We start from the raw sequence: 20,326 nt of genomic DNA, 5'->3' as shown, positions 1-20,326 counted from the left end.
AGACTGTGTGGCAGGACATGGCTTAAAAATGTTTGGAGATAATAGTCCTAATGCTTTCTCAGAGCATATTGTTCCTAGTGTTTTTTAACCAAACTCCCTGAGTCTCCCAAATCTCTCCTAGCTTACCATTTATTAAATGGTAAGTACATTTATTTAACACCTCCATTTATGTAACCATTACAGGTTAGTGCTCTACAAGCATTATTATAGGACTTTAGCTAACTATGAAGTTAGAAGGAACAGTCCACGTAAGACCACCCTCACTTCTGACACCAATTGCAAGTTTGGGGGGGTTCCAAAACCACCCTAATGTTAAAAAATTCTCTAGAAGGGGGCACGTGGGTGGCTCAGTGGGTTAAGCCTCTGCCTTCAGCTCAGGTCATGATCTCAGGGTCCTGGGATCGAGCCCCACATTGGGCTCTCTGCTTGGCGGGGAGCCTGCTTCTCCCTCTCTGTCTGTCTGTCTGTATGCCTACTTTTGATCTCTCTCTGTCAAACAAATAAATAAAATCTTTAAAAAAAATTCTCTAGAAGGACTCAACTCACTGAAAGTGGTTATACTCATAGTTACAATTTATTACAGGGAAGGAATAGAAATTAAAATCAGCCAAGAGAGAATGGGCATAGGGCAGAGTCTGGGAAAAGCACCAAACATAGAGCTTCTGTTGTCCTTTCCCCCTGGGGTAATAAACAGTGTTGCTTTTCTGGCAGTGATGTGTTACAATACACATGGAGCATACTCCAGCCTCAATACTCAGAGTTTTTATTAGGGCTCCCTCACACAGGCTTGGTTGTCCACATGGCCGATCTCAGCATCCAGTTCCTCGGAAGGTCATTTGATACTGCATGACACAGACCCCTATCCTAAATCACATTGTTGGTCTTTTTGGCATGACTGTCCCTCCCCCAAAAATGTCCAGTGTTGCAAGCCCCCACTCTAAATCATATTGTTAGACTATTCAGTAACCCAAGGTCCCAGGCAAAGACACTCCTATCAGACATGACATTCCTGAGGCTTTGAGATTACCTCCTACAAGGAGGGCAAACACCAGACTTCCTTTGGAGCAAGGTTGAATTTTTTAATATATAATTATTTTACCTCATGTAACCCTCAGACAATACCATGACATTTGTTATGTTGCTAGTAAGAAACAGAACCTGGGGTCAGACCTGGTCCATGATTTCAGATCCTTAACCTCCCATTTAATTCTGTTTGTTGAAGCAGTGAGGTTTTTCACTGATCTTCATGCTGCATAGTTCCATGGGATACTTTCTTAGTTATAAACAAATTTCTTAAGCATTTTTCTAAGTAGAGTCAGGTCCATGTCTGTTATCAGATTCCCAAGATCTAAGACTCAAGAAGGGTCTAGAAGCTTACAATCTAAGGTGTAAACTCATAAATATATTAAGATAGAGCTTATTTGCAAATAACTACTTTTACAATCAGTATTCATATTTGTTGATGGGAGTCAAATTGGGGAGAAAGAAAGACCAATTATGAGTTTCTGTAGATTTGAATCAAGTTAAGTTACATCTTTAGTCAATATAAAAGTTATTTTCATCTTGCCTTAAGCAAACTACTATGCCAAAGATGAAATCATTGATTTCAGTTGCTTCCTAGACTTTGTTTCAGTCAGTTTACTTAAACAGCTCCTTAGGTTGCATACTAGTTTAAGTGTTTTACTGTTTAAAACAGTCGCTTGTAGAAGGTTCCTGTGTTTAACAAACTAGTCTATTAAAGATGTTTAGAAGCAATTATACATAATTTAAAATTTGAGATAAGAGAGTGAAAAGGAAAGGGTAACAAAGCCAAAAAAAAAGATTTCATTTTTCTTCTTTTTATCATCCTTGTGAACATAAACAGTCATTTTTCTTTATCAGCTACGTAATCACTTCAGATCATTTCTTCCATCCATATTTTGATATCAGTGGCAAGCCACATTTCATTGTTTTTCCCATGTATCAGCATTGCTTAGATGAGCATTACTCAGCTGTTGCTTTTAATGAACTCAACTAATTGTGTTTTCATATCAAGGTACTCAGTGTTTTGGTTGTGTCTGTTTTGCTTTGTTTTTTTCCAGTCAGAAACCCTTACACAGGACATAAATACCTCTGTGGAGCTTTACAGTCTGGAATTGTTTTACTTCAGTGGTATGAGCCAATGCAGAAGTTCATGTTGATAAAGGTATATATTACTTTGTTTATAGTTTTCTTCTTTAGAAAACACTAGTATATAACTGAAGCTAAAATTATGTGATCTCAGGGTGCCTGGGTGGCTCAATCAGTTGAGTATCAGACTTAATTTTGGTTCAGGTCATCAGCTCAGGGTTGTGAGATTGCTCCCATGTTAGGCTCCACGCTGAGCATAGAGCCTGCTTAAGATTGTCTCTCTCCCTCTCGGGTATTATGCTTCGCGAAATAAGTCAATCAGAGAAAGACAATTATCATATGATCTCCCTGATTTGAGGAAGTTGAGAGGCAATGTAGGGGGTGTGGGGGGTTAGGAAAAAGAATAAATGAAACAAGAGGGGATCAGGAGGGAGACAAACCATAAGAGACTCTTAATCTCACAAAACAAACTGAGGGTTGCCGGTGGGGAGCGGGATAGGGAGAGGGAGGTGGGGTTATGGCCATTGGGGAGGGTATGTGCTATGGTGAATGCTGTGAAGTGTGTAAACCTGGTGATTCACAGACCTGTACCCCTGGGGCTAATAATACATTATATGTTAATTAAAAAATAAAAAATTTAAAAAAAAAGATTCTCTCTCTCCCTCTCCACCTACCCCTCCCCCCCTTCTCAAAAAAAAATACAAATAAAATGTTTAAAATTATACGGTCTCAATGCTACTATCTGGGATCTACACATTTATAGTTATTTATGGGTGTTTACTTGGTTTAGGGGTTTTTGTATTCTTGTTAAAGTTTCCTCTTTAACTTCTGTTAATAAACTTATAGAAGCATTACAGCCATAAAGATGAATCTGGCCAATTCTCTAAAACATATTGTTACAGAAAATTCAACCTTATCATGGTCATTTTAGAGGCAGTCCTTTGTTAGAAGTAGATCAATCAAGAAAGCCTTTCTGTTGGCTTTATTCAACATTATGAATGGGGGAGATTATTTCTAAATTATACTTCTGTTGTTTATTTTTTGCAGCACTTTGATTTTCCTTTGCCAAGTCCTTTGAATGTTTTTGAAATGCTAGTAATACCAGAACAGGAGTACCCTATGGTCTGTGTAGCTATTAGCAAGGGTACTGAATCAAATCAGGTTGTTCAGTTTGAGACAATCAATTTGAACTCTGCATCTTCATGGTTTACAGAAATTGGCGCAGGTAAGTGTTTTTAACCTTAGGTTAAAATATTGATACTTTTACATATTTTAAAAGAAGCAGAGGGTGCCTGGGTGACTCAGTGGGTTAAAGCCTCTGCCTTCAGCTCAGGTCATAATCTCAGGGTCCTGGGATCAAACCCCACATCGGGCTTTCTGCTCAGAGAGGAGCCGGGAGCCTGCTTCAGCCGGGAGCCTGCTTCCTCCTCTCTTTCTGCTGCCTCTCTGTCTGTTTGTGATCTCTCTCTCTGTCAAATAAATAAGTAAAACCTTTAAAAAAAAAAAGAAGAAGAAGCATTGTAAGCTCAATTAGCATGGGCTGGTTCAAAGAGTTAGTCAACATAGGTTTCCAAGTAAGTCCAGAAGAACATGTACATATTGTTTATGATCTCTATGCCTGAGGCAATTACCAAGAAAAATTTTAATGATTCCTGACATAAAAAGACCTTAGTTGTTAACAGTTAATTTTTGAACTTACTAAATACTTAAATTTTCTAAGACATTTTTCAGATTTTATCAGCTTCTCAAGCAAAGAGAAGCTCTATCATTTTTCCCCCCACACTTCGTAGAATCATTAGGTTCAGGTGCTTTTCAGACCTGACTAGAAGCTTAGTGTGACCTCCAAGCTTTACCATTTAAAGATACTGGAAAATAGCCCTTGTGCTTTTTAAGAATGGTTTGCTAGCCTAGGATTTTATCAAATGTGTCTCATTGAAAGCTCTGGAAAGGTTGGGAAGTTTATTCTTAAACTTTAAAATTGAAACAAATCAACCAAGAATTTTTAAAAACCTACAAATTAAGTGAGATGAAGGGGATCTTTTACTGTTTGGTTTGCTAGTGTATTATTTGATCATTTGTAACCCTATATTTATCTTTTTTTTACATCTGAAGTCCAGCAAGGTTCAGTTAGAACTATTTCATTACTTACCACTTATATTTCCTTATTACCTTGTGAAGAAATTTGTTACAAGCATCAAATTTGATCGCTCTTATTAAATATCTTATTAAATATCTTTTGCTCATTTATAAGCTAAATTATAAGAACTCTTTATACAACCCAGCTATTGAAGTTGATGTAGAACCACACCAATGTCACTTTGGGAATAAGATTCAATATGAACCAGTGGTGTTCTGATATTTAACAACAGGCACTTGGGGTACGGAGAAGCCTGGCTTATAGCAGTTTTCAATTTCTGTGGTATAAATACTCCCATCAAGGGAATCTTTTAAACTACCAACCTGATGTCATGTGGCTCACAAAATTCCTGAAGATGCGGATAACATTGTTTTATCATGAAATATAAACAGCCCAAACAAACATGTTTCTATTATGTAGTTACAGCTAAAAAGAAGAGTTATACATCAGTTTATTTAAAAACAAAGATCATTTTTGGTAGACCCAACTTTTTTTTTTTTTAACTGTTTAGTATATAATAGTAGTATAGAGCAAGGCATTTCATATAGTTATCTGTATTTGCACCCACTTTCCTCTGTTTGATATAGTAAGAGGTTACATTGCTCAAAGGTAAACATTTAGTAAGTCTTTTTTTTAATTTGTGAGTTGAGAGCTTTGTGGTTTTTTTGTTTCTGTTTTTGTTTTTAAGATATTTATTTATTTATTTATTTATTTGACAGAGAGAGAGAGAGAGAGATGACAAGTAGGCAGAGAGGCAGGCAGAGAGAGAGAGGAGGAAGCAGGTTCCCCACTGAGGGGCTCAATCCCAGGATCCTGAGATCTTGACCTGAGCCGAAGACAGAAGATCAACCCACTGAGCCACCCAGGTGCCCCTGGTGGGGGTGGGGGGGTTGCTTTGTTTTTTAATGCCAGAGGGTACTATTCTACCCACTTTGAACATTGTCTAGGCCAAAATTAAGGCAGACCCAAAATTACTTTCTGAGGAGAACCAGGACTCTGTTTAAGGGTAATCATTCATATCACCCTCAAGCAGAGGTTGTCCTTATTAGGCTTCTCCATTTTTGCAGATGATTGTTAATCCACCTCCCATCTGTGTTCATTGTTGAGGTCAGGCCTTGAGTTGGCAACAGTTTTAACAGTTAAAATGAACTCCTATTCCAAGACTCTTTCAATCTTAGTTTGATTTATTACTGTAGTATCGTTATCTCCAAGGGTGATGCTTAGCAAATTATCAGCACTCAGTAAATATTTGTTGAATAAATGCGTGTATGTAGATTTAGTGAGAAAAACTATATTTTGGGGTGTTGCTGAGGGACCAATGGTTGATCAGTTCTGTAGATCTAAATGCTTCACTTTGCACTTTTTGAAAGGTCCACAAACCCCCAAAGTAATATATAAAACTTGTGTTTATGTTCAAATGTGCAGTTTCTAAGGGAGAGGGCTTCCCAAAGAGATACAATTAAAAACAACTGCTATATGGGAGCCTGGGTGCTCAGTCAGTTGGGTATCTGCCCTCGGCTCATGTCTTGCTTGATACCAGAGTCCTTGGATCGAGTCCTGCCTCAGGCTCCCTCCTCTGAGGCGAGTCTCCTTCTGCCTCTTCCTCTGCTTCTCTCCCCTGCTGAGTGCTTGCTAGACCATTCACGCAAACTGATGCCTAAAATGAGTTGTTTACCAAAATGTCATCTCACCTGTTAGAGGAGCCCCATGAATATCAGCAAAGTTATGAGAGTTGCTTCCTGGAAAAATGTCATTGACAGTATTGTCCATTATATTACTCTCTGGCCTCTTAATAGAGGTCCCACTTATGCATACACACATATACACCAACACCAAGAAAGTTTCTCTCTGATCATAATTTCATTACTCTTTTTGCTTTTTCTGAATTACTGGCTTATTTCTATCTCAGATGCTATGATTCACCTAACTGACCTTGGCTACTGTAAAATACACAGCAAAATCTAGTCATTGTATAGCACGTATTGACTTTCTTCCCCATATTTACCTGTGGCTTCATTTTAAGTTTATAACTCGCCTTTCTATAACTAGCTGAGGTATTAATTAAATGCAAAGTTGAGTTTTTCTCAGCTCATTTAGCTATGCTTAGGACTTAGGTCTGTTCTAAGTTAACCTACATACATTTTTTGAAAGGAAACATAATTATAAAGTATAATTTCTGTGTTAAATTTTAAAGACTAGTTTTAAGTAACAGAAAAAATTCAGAATTTGTGTTTCTTTTCTAAGTTCTGTTTTTTAAAGCATGTCATATAACGGTAACCCTGTTTTTTTTCCCCTTCCAAGGCAGCCAACAGTTAGATTCCATTCATGTAACACAGTTGGAGAGAGATACCGTTTTAGTGTGTTTAGATAGTAAGTACTATTTTAAATTTTATTCCGAGTATACTACTTGATATAACAGATCTTTTAATGGAATTAATTCTACTATACTATAATTCAAGATTTTCACTTTTCTACTTTAAAGGTGACTTTTTTTAATTGATGAAAAACCTAAATTGGCTATGGATATAGTAATTAATTGATCTGTTTGTTAATACTATTCTCTGTTAACTTTTTCTTTATTTTGTTGGACCTACTTGGAAACATATTAGGACAGCTTGCCATAACCCTTGGGTAAAATTTTGTATAAAACTATTCTTTATAAAATTCTGTATAAAACTGAGGGTTTTTTCCTACCTCACTGTAATTAATGGAAAAAATAGAAGGTTATACTAGTATAGTCACTTTGTCGTATGACATGAACTTTGAGAGTCCTATAGAAGTGAGTCTAACATACAGATTTGACACCTTCACCTGCTGCTCGTGATTCTTTTGATGCAGGGAGAGATGTTAGTGATAGAAGTATGTTATACTATAAGCAGTTGAGAATCAGAAAAAACTTCAACAACAGGCATTATTTCAATTTTCAAAGAAGTCTGCTTCTTAAAACCCACTTATTTTTATACAATAAATCATGCAAGGTAAAATTCACCCAGACTTAAAATTATACTCGAAACTTGGCAGTATTCCAATATTTTTAAATTAGGACCTGTCCATAGGTGTTCAGGGCAATTTTGAAAATTTTAAAATTTGTTCTGTTACTGAATTTGCCTGTATTTCTGTCCTAATTTCTATTCTCTAAAGACTTCCGTAGTGAATTTGCCTTATAGAATCATAAAGATCTAATATTATAGAGAAGTAAACCAAAGCCTAAGTTGTTTCATTCACCCATCATCCATTCTTTAAGTACTTTTGATTCTTTAAGTACTGGTAAGATTGAAGTGTTACTCTGTTACTTTTAAGTGAATTTGATAAATTCTTTTTTATCCAAACAAGTAGGAAGTTCAGTAGTGATTAAGTAAATCATCAAAATTTAATATTAATAATGTTGAACATTTAGTGCTGAAATCCCTAAACTTTCTGATAAATCTAAGGAAAATAAATTGTGCTTAGTTTTCATTTTGTTAATTTATGTATTTTATCTAAAAATGTCAAAAACCTTTGATTGGCTGAGCCCTCCATTTCCCAGTTATTGTAGGTAAATGGAAAGGTGACTTCTTTGAGCTTTGGGGTTTTTTTAAGGGAACAGAATACTTTAAAATTGAGTTGTCAGCTATACAGTATAAATCAGTTTTAGTAAGCAGCAGTAGAGATAGGCCTATAATCACAAATCATGGTAGATAAGAAAGTAATGTAGGGAAAGGGTGTGTTCTAAGTCAGAGTTAAAGATGGTTAAATTAAAAACAAATAGGTGAAAAATAGATTTGTGTATACTCACCGTCCCAGAGTTTACTTATAAGAAATTATGACCCTTGAGAAGTACTGTTTGTTGCTCCTGTGTACCTCTATACAATATTATTCATATACTACAGTTATGGATTACTACAAATATTACTTATCATATGTTATATAATTGGTAAGGGAAAAAAATCAACCCCATTTGCTAAGTACTTGGGCACTAAGTTCGCCACTTTGAAATATCTTTTTAAAAAATGAGAATGTAAGTGTTCAGTATATCCTAAAGAGAAAGAAAAAAAGAAAAAAAATAGTATGTACTAAAGAAGGCACTTTTATGTCTTATAAAACAGTTTTACTGTTTACAGTTTTACACATATTAATGACAGTTCTTCAGTGGGCATACTTGAATCATGACAATAAATAGTTGAACTTTATTAAAAATATTTGTTCTGTATCCATATAAAATCCACATAACAAGTTCCATTTATTTTTAGAAGATCTGCATTTCCAGTTTTGACTTGCTTTTTCTTTTTTTAAGAATTTGTAAAAATTGTAAATCTACAAGGAAGACTAAAATCAAGTAAGAAACTGGCCTCCGAGCTAAGTTTTGATTTTCGCATTGAATCTGTAGGTAAGTCTGCTTTTTTAGAAATTTCAGTATATTGACATACAGTATCCTGTTTGAGATATATATCATAGTCATTTGATATTTTATACATTATGGAATGATCCCCCCAGTAAGTCTAGTTAGTATCTGTCACCATACAGAGTTGCTACAGTGATATAGACTTTATTCCCTATATTGTACTTTACATCCCATTGACTTGTCTTATAACTGGAAGTTTACCTCTTCATCCCCTTCACCTATTTTGCCTAGGTCTCTGTTTTTTTAATAATGTGTTTAGAATACTTGATTTTTTTGTTGATTCCATACTTAGGGTTGTCCACAAGTTTCAGTGATGTGGAAATGTTTTGTGTGCTTTTAAATATAGTAGTCATTAATCATACCTGTTAAGTACTTGAAACTGATAATTTTAATTTTTTTATTTTGATGTAATTTGGGGTGCCTGGGTGGCTCAGTTGGTTAAGCAATTGCCTTTGGCTCAGGTCATAATCCTGGTGTCTCAGGATCGAGTCCCGCATCAGGCTTCCAGCTCTGCGGGGAGTCTGCTTCTTCCTCTGACCCACCTCCCTTTTGTGCTCTCGCTCTCTCTCTTTCATTCTCTCTCTCTCTCAAATAAATAAATAAATAATCTTTTAAAAATAAAATAAATTTCAATGTAATTTTAATGTTAATAGCCACATGTGGCCAATTGCTGTATCAGTGCAGGTCTAGACCTTAATAAATCTTCTATTATTGTTTCCTGGGTATTTAATACTTGAAATCATTTTTTAAATTTCTGTTCATTGTTCCCTTTGCTGCATGAAGTGAATTAGGTTCTTCCAGTTTTTTTCCAAATCATAAAGGTATTTGTGTGATGTGATTAATGGTATTAGATATGCTTTAATTCTTTGCCATGTGAAGTTCTGGTTGGTGTGTTGATGGTAATTGCTTTTAGGTCCACTTATGTATAAATAACTAGTTTCCCATAGGACTTGGAAACTAATGCCATTTTAATTTGCTTCCTTGTCAATGAGTATTTTACTCTGGATACTCATTGGTTTTATGATAAAAATTATTATATTTTATTGTTGTTTGCATCCTCATTGGTTATATGTCAGTAAATATTTTCCCAGGGATGATAGAACTTATGAAAAAATACCATAATGAAGTATTTTGAACAATATATGATATGACTCTACTATAAGTCAAAAATAGTTAAAAACTAAGTTGGCAATTTTCATTTGGGCCATAAAAAATACATGTATTTCATAATTAAATGCATATTCTTAAAAAATGTGTTTCTCAACATTTAGAAAGTTTCTGTTTTATCTATTAAATATTTTAATGATTTCTCAACTGGAATTTTGCCCTTTTACAAAGTACATTCATCCCTCTGTGTAAAACATTTTAAATAAAAGTAATTTGCTTGCAACTGGAAAATTTAATTTATTGAAGCAGGAAACTTAAACATTCTGTAGATGGCCAGACAAAACGGATTTTGAAACTAGTTTCTTCTTTTACTCCTTTTGTGCTGGATATTGCATACCAATTTCCAAGATTTAATATTTTCAGTAGGGATTCTGACATATAAATCTTTAGTTCCTTTTCATTTTAACTGAAACATACTGGTACCTAAACTTTTTCATATGTGTCACATTTTTCAAGGAATTTTAATTGTTACACAGAAGTTTGTTCCTCTTAAGCTACCATCTCTCTTGCTAGTGAACTTGGAAATAATTACGAAGATCCTCCTGGGTAAAAAAAAAAAAAAAAGAGTCCCTTTAAATCACCTTTTAAAAATGAAACTAGTAACTAAGTCTTTTTATTTGTCACAGTTAGTAAATGTTACTGTAATATACTTTTATTTTTATTGAGCTAATAACTTACATTCCCAGAACATTCTTATATTAACTTTTTACAGAGTCCGTATTCTAGTAAGAAACAAAATGCTTTGGTCACTTTCTCTCTTTACCTTTACTGTGTAGGGTATGTGGCTAACTCTCCAAAATCAAATGGGCTCTCTCCCTCACTGTCTGCACTTCAATGACTGAAGCCCCCTGCCAGGAAGGGCCTGTCTCTTCCCCGAAAATTGTGTGGCCTGCCTACTCTAGTTCTAAACCTCTGAGTTACCCCATAAGGGTGCCTCAGTGGCCCCAAGCCTGCTTGAAACCAAGCAGAAGATAGAGATGGACAAGGCACAAGAACAGGTTTCCCTCCAAGACCTTCAGGCCACACCAGGAGAACAGGGGAGATGGGTAGGGAGTCAGAGGGGCTGTGGCATGTTATACAGTGGCCACACTTTGGGGTCATGGTCACTCCTGAATCCAAAGCCCCAAAGCCATTGGGAAGGTGAGCAAGCTTGGCAGTGAACCATCCTGTGGACAATGGGGCCTCCCAAGTCCAGGGCAAATGCCCAGGGGGCTCCAGAGGCCTGAGGTGGGTGGGGTTGGGGGACTGAAGGCCGCAGCTGTGAGAACTATAACTGGGTGCCCCTCTGAATAAGAACTGGCTTGCCAGATCATAAATACTCAGTGTGTGGTTACACTTTGGATTGTAAGACAGGTTTATGTTTTAAAATAAAATTTGCAGTAGGGAAATGTAAGTATAAATAAAAGATGCTTCCTTAATAGCTACTTGTAATTGTATGACAGTACTTAAATAACCATGTTTTTGATCCAAAACCCCAATTATATGTTTTATTTTTTTATTCATCTAAGACAAAAGGTAACATATGAAAGAGAAATCAGTGTTGATATCCAGCTCAGCAGAAGTTAGCCCATGTTTAAATGAATGCCTGTTATATATATCTTTGAAAACTTTCATGACCCTGCCTCAATAAATTATTTGGGCTTAGGCATGGCTTAGCCACAAAAATGCTGGGAACTGATGGTCTAGACGGTGGAATTTTGCACCAAGCACTTGGAGAGCTTTACATTAGTATTTATTTAAAACAGTGAAGGAAATGTATAATGAATTTCTCCGTGCTTTTAGTTTCAGTTCTCTCTAATCTTTTTTAGTATGCCTTCAAGATAGTGTGTTGGCTTTCTGGAAACATGGAATGCAGGGTAAAAGCTTCAAATCAGATGAGGTAAGGCTTCTCATTTCACCTCCCGTGATTTCCACAAAAGATTTTAAATGTCGAAACATTTTATGCATTTTCTTTCTGAACCCACATTACTCTGTTTAGTGCCTTTAGTGCTATGAATTGGTAGAGCAAAATTGCCAGTATTTCCCCTTCAGATAATTTTCTTTTGTATTCATTGTATGATTCTCAGTGGCCACAAGGGATTGTCAAACTTGAGTTTGTACAGTTATAGTTCTCTACTTTGTAATTTATAAATATGATTGCTAAGGTTACTAAACTTCTCTTAAGTTGGTAAGTCTTTCCATAACCAATAAATGTATAGCTTCTTTTTAAATATTATATTTAAAATTCTAAGTTACTATGTATTAGATCACAGGACTAAGGAAAAATCTATTAACTCATTTAGTAAATTATTGAGTACAACAACATGTAAGACACTATTATTATAGCACTATAAGGCATAATGAGGTATAATTATAAATAATAAGCATTTAGAACATCTGTGTTATAGGCATTTTATAAGTATTAGCTTATTTAAAACCGATAATCCAGTGGGGTTAGGTACTATTCATATTCCCATTTTTTTTTTAAAGATATTTTTATTCATTTGGGAGAGAGAGTAAGCAAGCAAGAAAGCACAAGCAGCAGAGGGAGAGGGAGAAGCTGGGGGAGCCAGATGCGGGGCTCAATCCCAGGACCCTGGGATCATCACCTGAGTTGAAAGCAGACACTGAACCAACTGAGCCCTCATTTTTCCATTTTTTGTAGGCACATAGTGGTTAAGTTATCTTGCTCAGAGTTACGTGACTAGATAAATGGCAAAGTCTGGATTTGAAAGGAGTGTCTTCAAAAATCACTTCTAGTTGAGATAATCAGGCTACATTTCATGCAGGAGAGGGACTTGGCATCCAGCCTTGAGAAAGGAATCCTAATAGTTAAGATGATACTAATGTAGACATTTCCTACTCATATGACTACCTCTGTAATTCTTTTACACCATTGTCTCACACATTTGGGATTTATTTTAAAACTGAAAGTCTTCAATTTGAATTACCTTTATTTTTATGCATGCTCATATTTATATGTGACGGATTATTTGTACCTCTTACATGAATTTGGAGTTAGAATGCTTCCATGAGAAAACAGCATAAATCAGCTGACTTTGGTATGTCAGTTTTATTTAGTTATCATGTCACTAAATGTCACCAGGTCCCTGCATTTAATGAAACCTGCAGTCCTACTTACTGCCATAAAATTAATTGTCCTTAGATGCTTTTCTCAGTGTGTCACTCCTGTGGTTAGAAATCTATAGAAAATACCTGTTTCTCACTGTATCACATACAAATTCTATTTCCTGTTTTTAACTCTTCTTGCTTAAGTGGGGGGCTTAGTGGGTAGGGAAGGAAAAAATGAAACTAGATGGGATCAGGAGAGAGACAAACCATAAGAGACTCTTTTTTTTTTTTTTTTAAAGATTTTATTTATTTATTTGACAGAGAGAGAGATCACAAGTAGGCAGAGAGACAGACAGAGAGAGATGAGGAGAAGCAGGCTCCCCGCTGAGCAGAGAGCCAGATGCAGGACTCGATCCCAGGCCCCTGGGATCATGACCTGAGCCAAAGGCAGAGGCTTAACCCACTGAGTCACCCAGGCGCCCCCATAAGAGACTCTTAATCTCACAAACAAACTGAGGGTTGCTGGGGGGAGGGGGTGTGGAGAGGGTGGTAGGGTTATGGACATTGGGGAAGGTATGTGCTATGGTGAGTTGTGTGAAGTGTGTAAATTTGGCAATTCACAGACCTGTACCCCTGGGGCTAATAATACATTATATGTTAGTAAAAATTTTAAGAAGAAAACTCATCTTACTTACCTCTTTCTTTTGTTTTCTCATCCTTCAGTTCCATGTAGTATAGCACTATTAACTTCCTGCTTCAAGGTTATTAGTTCTGTCCTCTCAGCTAGACTGCAAAGTCATTGATAACAGAGTATTTTTATACCTGTTGCTTGGACTCCTCCAAATGCTGATGTTGGCCTAAGACAAGGAATCAAGTGTGGGTTTATTGGGAGTAGATCCCAAAAGTCAAGTGATGGAATGAGGATTATAAGAAAGATAGGGGATGGGGCACCTGGGTGGATCAGTGGGTTAAAGCTTCTGCCTTTGGCTCGGGTCATGATCCCGGGGTCCTAGGATTGAGCCCCGCGTCGGGCTCTGTGCTCAGCAGGGAGCCTGCTTCCACCTCTCTCTCTCTCTGCCTGCCTCTCTGCCTGCTTGTGATCTCTGTCTGTCAAATAAATAAATAAATCTTAAAAAAAAAAAAAAAAAAAGATAAGAGGGGGCAAAAAACAAAAAACAACAAATAGTATATTAATAAACTGGTTCCCACTCTGGGCGCCAGGGCTTAACCCTAAAGGGACCACTGAGGCAGGGTATAGAGCACATTTCAAAATAGACTCATTTGAAGGTGGGAAGCTAGTGCATTTATATACCAACTGCTGTCTCTTTTGATTAAGTGTTATTCCCAGGAGTATAAACTCCCCACACTTCGGAATAATGTGTGCACCGGAGTTTTACCTTCTACAGCTTTGGAGAAAATAGAGCAGAGGAACACCATAGGTAACACTACAGTCAGACATGAGGATTTGGGAGTGCCCAGCACAACTCTGTGGAAGTCAGGGGGGATCTGGGTGCCACCTCAAGCATCTGCACTGAGGGAAAGGAAGTTAGAGTCGAGGCTCCGCAGTTCAGCAAACTGGACTTCAAATCCTGGGTCTACCAGTTATATGATCTTAAGCAAGTTACTCAACTTCTCTGAGCCTTAGATTTTTGTTTGTTTGTTTGTTTGTTTTAAATAATATGGGAATTATAATATATATCACAAAGAGTTCTAAGGAAAGTACCTAATATCAGATGTTCTATAAATGTTGATTTATTTCTTAACAATAAGGTAGTCAAAAAACAAAACTTACTGAAATTTATTTCATTTGAGGAACTGAGCCTATCAAAAATTACCATGGGGCGCCTCTGCCTTCAGCTCAGGTCATGATCCCAGGGTGTTGGGATTGAGCCCTGCATCGGGCTCTGCTCAGTGCGGAGCCTGCTTCCCCGCTCTCTCTGCCTGCCTCTCTGCCTGCCCCTCTGTCTACATGTGATCTCTGTCTGTCAAATAAATAAAATCTTTAAAAAAAAATTACCCTCATGTTTAATAATTGCTCTAAGTAGTTTTTAAATTATGATTTAAATAATATGGGGACGAAGGTATGACTATAGATATTTTCTTTTCATAGGTTACCCAGGAGATTTCAGATGAAACAAGAGTTTTCCGCTTATTGGGATCAGACAGGTAATAGTTTGGTTGTTTAATTTCATTACCAAAGGAGTTCAGTAGTTGTGTTCTTAATTATATTATCACCCTGTAACTGTTTCAAATAGGATTCTTAGAGAGCTCGGCAACTGAGAGAAATTTCCTTGTATCTTTATTGAGACAGAGAAGAAAAATTTAAATATTCGGTGAAGCAGTCATTTCACCGGTGTGAGGATCCTGATTCTAGAGATAGTTATAGTCCACCAAGACAAAGTGTGTTAATAGAGTTGTTCATGTCCCTAGTACCATGATATATTTCAGGTCCCTTCATTTTTATCATTTGTTCCTAGTTTGTTATCTTCTATTAACTATCACAACATAAACCCAAAACTATATGCACCTCCGGACATTTTTTATCATTTTGTATCAGAAAACATTTGACTCCATTTCTGAAGTCAGTCTCAATTAAAAGGAATTACATCGTCTCTGTGATCAAAATGAAAGACAAATTCTAAAACTGTGCCATCTTAGGGAAAAAATTTACTAGTTTTTGTTCTCCAAAGTCTGTATTATCTACCTCTACAACTAATAAAATACCTCTCCTTTCCTGTTTTCCCACCAAAAATTGTTACTGCAGCAAAACTGGCTACAGTAGTAGGCATCAGTTGTGAGACGAGGATGACAAACCTCTGGTCTTCCAGTGTCGGCTGCTCACAGAATCACTGTTCGGATGGGTGTCTCTTAGATCCTGTTTTCTTTAAGTTCTTCTTTCATCCCCTTCTTGATAGTGTATATTGTTGACCCTTGAGCAGCACAGTTTTGAACTGCATGGGTGTACTTATATGCAGATTTTTTCAATAAATACAGTACAGTACTGTAAATGTTTTTGCTCTTGGAATTTTTAAAATAACTATTTTCTCTAGCTTACTTTACCGTAAGAATACAGTATGTAAATGCATAAAGCATACAGAATATGTGGTAATCAACTGAATCAACTGTTCATGTTATCTGTAAGTCTTTCAGTCAGCAGTAGGCCATTCATCGTTAAGTTTGCAGGGAGTTAAAAGTTACACAGGATTTTCAACTGTGCAGGAGGTCAGCGCCCCAACCTTCATGTTGTTCTAGAATCAATTGTGTTCTAAAGCTTTATTATACTTTCTGTTGGCATATATGAGTAGGCAAATTTGGTTTTAGTTGGAGTAAGATAATGAGACTATCGTCAAATGTTTTCGGTATTTTATACTCATAAATTTATCAGTTGTTTTTGTTTTGTTTTTGAGCTATAAAGTGGAAAGCTGAATTTGACAGTGCACTTGTGATCTTTATGAGAATATGAACAATGATACTCTTTCCTTGTTTGATATTAGTATTTGAGTGAAGCATGCAATCTCTATTTTTGCTCTTAAACAAGCCTTTTGTTTTGGTTTAATTGCAGGGTTGTCGTTTTGGAAAGTAGGCCAACAGAAAATCCTACTGCACACAGCAATCTTTACATCTTGGCTGGACATGAAAATAGTTACTAAACAACAAAAACTGATCTCAAATGACAGGAAAATGACCATACTCCATTGAAAGCAAAAATTTCTTAAGTTCAGTACAAACTACACTATGATTTACTTTAACTTTTATGGGTTATATCTCAAATGATCTGTACCTTAAGGTAGAATTCAATATTTTCTGTAGCTGGAAACAGCTGTTCTATCTCTTGCCACTGTGTGGTGGTTATATCAAGTTTGCTTAATAAAAGCTATGAGACAAATAGTCCTCTAGTTCCAGGAAACACAGTCTTTTAAAAAAATAATGTTTGTAACAAGGGTGCCATGATATTTTTAGATAACTCATGTGATTATCTTCAGAGAGATAAATTTAGTGATAGTTTTCTTATTTTATACCATGTTTTATTCCTTCTTAATGAGCATAATTTGATAAAAAAAATTGTCAAGTAAGCCTTTCACTTTTACATTGGCCATTCTGTATGTTTTTGTAAAATAGAATATTTAATCCTTATTTATTAATCTCTCGCTGGAGTGGTGTGATATATGTAACTTTTAGCAGAGGAGGGTTTCAGAGCAGCTTAAATTTTTTTGTAATGTATAAAAATTTTGTTTACCTTTTAAGAGTAGTACTTTGAGGGGTTAAAGGCAGTGTGTTTGGGTTAGTACATACACGCGGTTTTGCTTTACACAAGTATTTTATAATACAGGATCATCCAGAATTGCCTTAAGAGGGAGTTTTGAGTTTTTGATTATAATATAGGGGGGTCATACAGAAGATATTGATAATGGTTGAAATATTGTTAGAGGGATGTGTATGTCTAGATGTGACTACCATGTGTATGTATTCTTGACAAGCAGTATAATATACCTGTGATTTTTTTACATTAGGGATCATGCATAATAAATTAATATTCATATATATTATCATCCCTGATGTAGGGGGGGATGTATTTAACTGCCCATGATATGTATTTTACTTATACTATACCAGAGGGGAACTGTAAAGCAGCTACATGTGTAATCTTGGTTTTTTTCACATATGTAGGTATTCATTTTGAGTAGGTTTAAGAAAAAAAAATCTTTAAATAAAATTCAATTCCTAATGGGATAGTATAAATAAGTATTATAAAAACCAGTATTCTAAAAATAAGAAGGGATAGGGCCATTATGAGTTTGCTTCTCTTTTGCTGTTGTTAGTATTCAAAATTAAAGTGTCACATTTGGTACCTATTGTCTTAATGCACTTACTGAGAACAGTTAGCATTGAGATGATGAACAAGAGGTTAGCAATAGTGAAGTATAGATTATTTTCAGCAGTTACTTGAGAGGAAAACAGTGTAACAATCTTTCAGTCTTTAGCAATTCTGTAAAATAGTATTATCATCTCCATTTTTCAGAAGAGGAAATAAGGGTTTAGCCAGGTTAAGAGAGTCACCCTGTTCACACAGCAAGTTGATGGTTGAGCCAGACTATGAGTCTTGTGACTCTGTTCTTTTCACTATGCAAACAATAAAATGTTATGCAAATAAAATATAAAGTAAATTTTCTTTACAAATGCACATATGATCTGATTTTAGTAAGTGTGTGCTTATTTCTTTTGAGTATGTTAAAAGGGGCCTCTGAACTGAAGGACACTGGATACACTCCATGGCAGGGACCGTACTCGAAAATGAAATATTTACATACTAGATACAAAGATCAATGTCCTCCTTTTCACTGAATCCCGGCAGCCAGACCTCCCCATTCCAACAATATGTGAAATCTCTGTGCAATCTGGCCAGAAAACATTACAAGTGGAAAGACCTAAAGAGATCCTGACATGAAAATCCTAGTTAACACACCCACCGCTCCATGCATCCAGAGCCTGCAGGTCATCTTATAGTCCGATGCTGTTAATAGTGATAAAACAACCAAGACAAAATATCTGAGGGAAACCTATCATATAAGAGGGAGAGCTTTTAAAATAAAACATAATATCTTCACAAACTTGGGGTAAGCAAAGACTTCCCAAACAGAACATTAAGGCTTTGACCATAAAAGAAAATGTTTATATAAAATGGACTTAATTAAAATTAAGATACTCCATTATCTAAGGACACCCTTATAAGAAGGAAAGGACAAGACACAAAATAGAGAAGAGACTTGCATTACTTGTGTCCACATATACCCAAAAGATACAAGATCTTCCACAAATCCTTAAGAAAAAAGGCAGATGGGGAACTTGCTGGCTGAGTCAATAGAGCACGTGACTCTTGGTCTCAGGTTTGGGAGTTTGAGCCCCACACTGGGTGTAGAGGTTACTTTAAATAATAATAATAATAATAATAATAGGATCTTTAAAAACAAAAAAAGCAGAAACTCAATAGAAAAATGGGCAACAGATTTAGAATAAACACTCCACAAAAGGTAAAATCTGGGTAGCAATAAATATATGGAAATGTATTCTACTACCTTGGTGATCAGAGGAATGCAAATTAAAACACAGTACTTTCACACATCCACCAAAATGGCTACAATAAAAAGGACAGACAAATACAAACCCTGGTGAGGTTGTGGGGAAGCCAGAGCACTTACACACTGCTAGTAGGAATGTAAAATGGCACAATACTTTGGAAGACAGTTTGGCAGTTTCTTAAAACAGTAAATATAAATTTACCATATGACCTGGCAATTTTACTCCTACATATCTGCCCAAGAGAAAACATGTCCACATAAAGGCTTGAATGCAAATGCCCAAAGGTGTATTATCCATCATAGCCAACAAGTAGAAGCAACCCAAATATCCACCAGCTGGTAAATGGATAAACAATATGTGTTCTCTCCATGCAGAGGAATATTCAGCAATGAAAAGGAACAACATATGATAAATGCTACAGTGCAGATGAGCCTCAAAAACATGTTAGGTCAAAGAAACTAGTTCTAAAAGATCCCATACTGTAATGATTATCTGAAATGTCCAGAAAGGTAATTCTGTGGAAACAGAAGGTAGACTAGGAGCAGGGGTTGAGAAGGGAGAGTGACTGTGAGCATGAGGATTCTGTTTGAGATGATGAAAATGTTTTAAAATGAGATGGGGGGCACCTGGGTGGCTCAGTCAGTTGAGTATTAAGTCTCTTGTCTTCGGCTCAGGTCCTGATCTTAGGGTCGTGAGATCGAGCCCTACCCCAGGCTCTGCACTTAGCAGGGAGTCTACTGAAGATTCTCTCTCCCTCTCTGTGTCGCTCCCCCTGCCCCAAATAAATAAATAAATCTTTAAAAAATAAATAAATAAAATGATGGGACGCCTGAGTGGCTCAGGCAGTTAAGCATCTGCCTTTGGTCGTGATCCCAGGGTCCTGGGATCAAGCCTCACATCTGGCTCCCTTCTCCCTCTGCCCCTCCCCCTGCTCACATGAGCGCTCGCTCGCGCTCTCTCTCTCTCTCTGTCTCAAATTTTTAAAAAAAAGACTTTTAAAAAAATGAGACTGATGATAGCTGCACAACTGTAAACTCACTAAAAAAACATTTATCTGCACAGTTAAAATGACTACATTGTATGGTATTTTAAATACACCTGAATAAAGCTAAATAGAAAAAGAACATCCAAGAGGTCAATAAATACTGATAAAAGTATTCAAATTCATTAGTTACCAGAGAAACACAAATTGAAACAATGATCCCCCTACAAAATAATACCACATCCCACCAGCATGACTAAATGACAAAAGAGGGCAATAGGAAAAGTGTTGATGAGGATGTAGGACAGCTGGAACTCACGCCCTGTTGGCAGGAGTGGGAACTGGTACAGTCACTTTGAAAAACAGCCTCAGTGGACACATCTCAGCACCCAGCATTTCCAGTCCTAGGTGAACGCCTCAA

The 20,326-nt window shown here is 36.4% G+C and overlaps 1 protein-coding gene across 4 annotated transcripts in view; it reads left to right on the top strand.

The window, feature by feature from the left end:
* The window catches only part of MAP4K5 (mitogen-activated protein kinase kinase kinase kinase 5), a 106,984-nt gene extending 88,957 nt beyond the window's left edge, over window positions 1-18,027 (top strand). For 3 of the 4 annotated variants that reach the window (XM_032344182.1, XM_032344181.1, XM_032344183.1), the window contains exons 27-33: window positions 2,082-2,185; window positions 3,157-3,334; window positions 6,548-6,616; window positions 8,520-8,612; window positions 11,603-11,673; window positions 14,956-15,011; window positions 16,408-18,027. In XM_032344182.1, coding sequence (XP_032200073.1) covers window positions 2,082-2,185; window positions 3,157-3,334; window positions 6,548-6,616; window positions 8,520-8,612; window positions 11,603-11,673; window positions 14,956-15,011; window positions 16,408-16,495 — 659 coding nt within the window. In that variant the 3' untranslated portion in view covers window positions 16,496-18,027. Of the gene's footprint in view, window positions 1-2,081; window positions 2,186-3,156; window positions 3,335-6,547; window positions 6,617-8,519; window positions 8,613-9,410; window positions 9,449-11,602; window positions 11,674-14,955; window positions 15,012-16,407 lie in introns of those variants that run through there. The other variant, XR_004285975.1, reaches the window with a different exon arrangement.
* Window positions 18,028-20,326: the final 2,299 nt, after the last annotated feature.

The sequence above is a fragment of the Mustela erminea genome, chromosome 5 (genome assembly GCF_009829155.1).
Source record: "Mustela erminea isolate mMusErm1 chromosome 5, mMusErm1.Pri, whole genome shotgun sequence".
NCBI classification, from domain to species: domain Eukaryota; kingdom Metazoa; phylum Chordata; class Mammalia; order Carnivora; family Mustelidae; genus Mustela; species Mustela erminea.
This window is presented reverse-complemented; position numbering and strand designations above follow the sequence as displayed.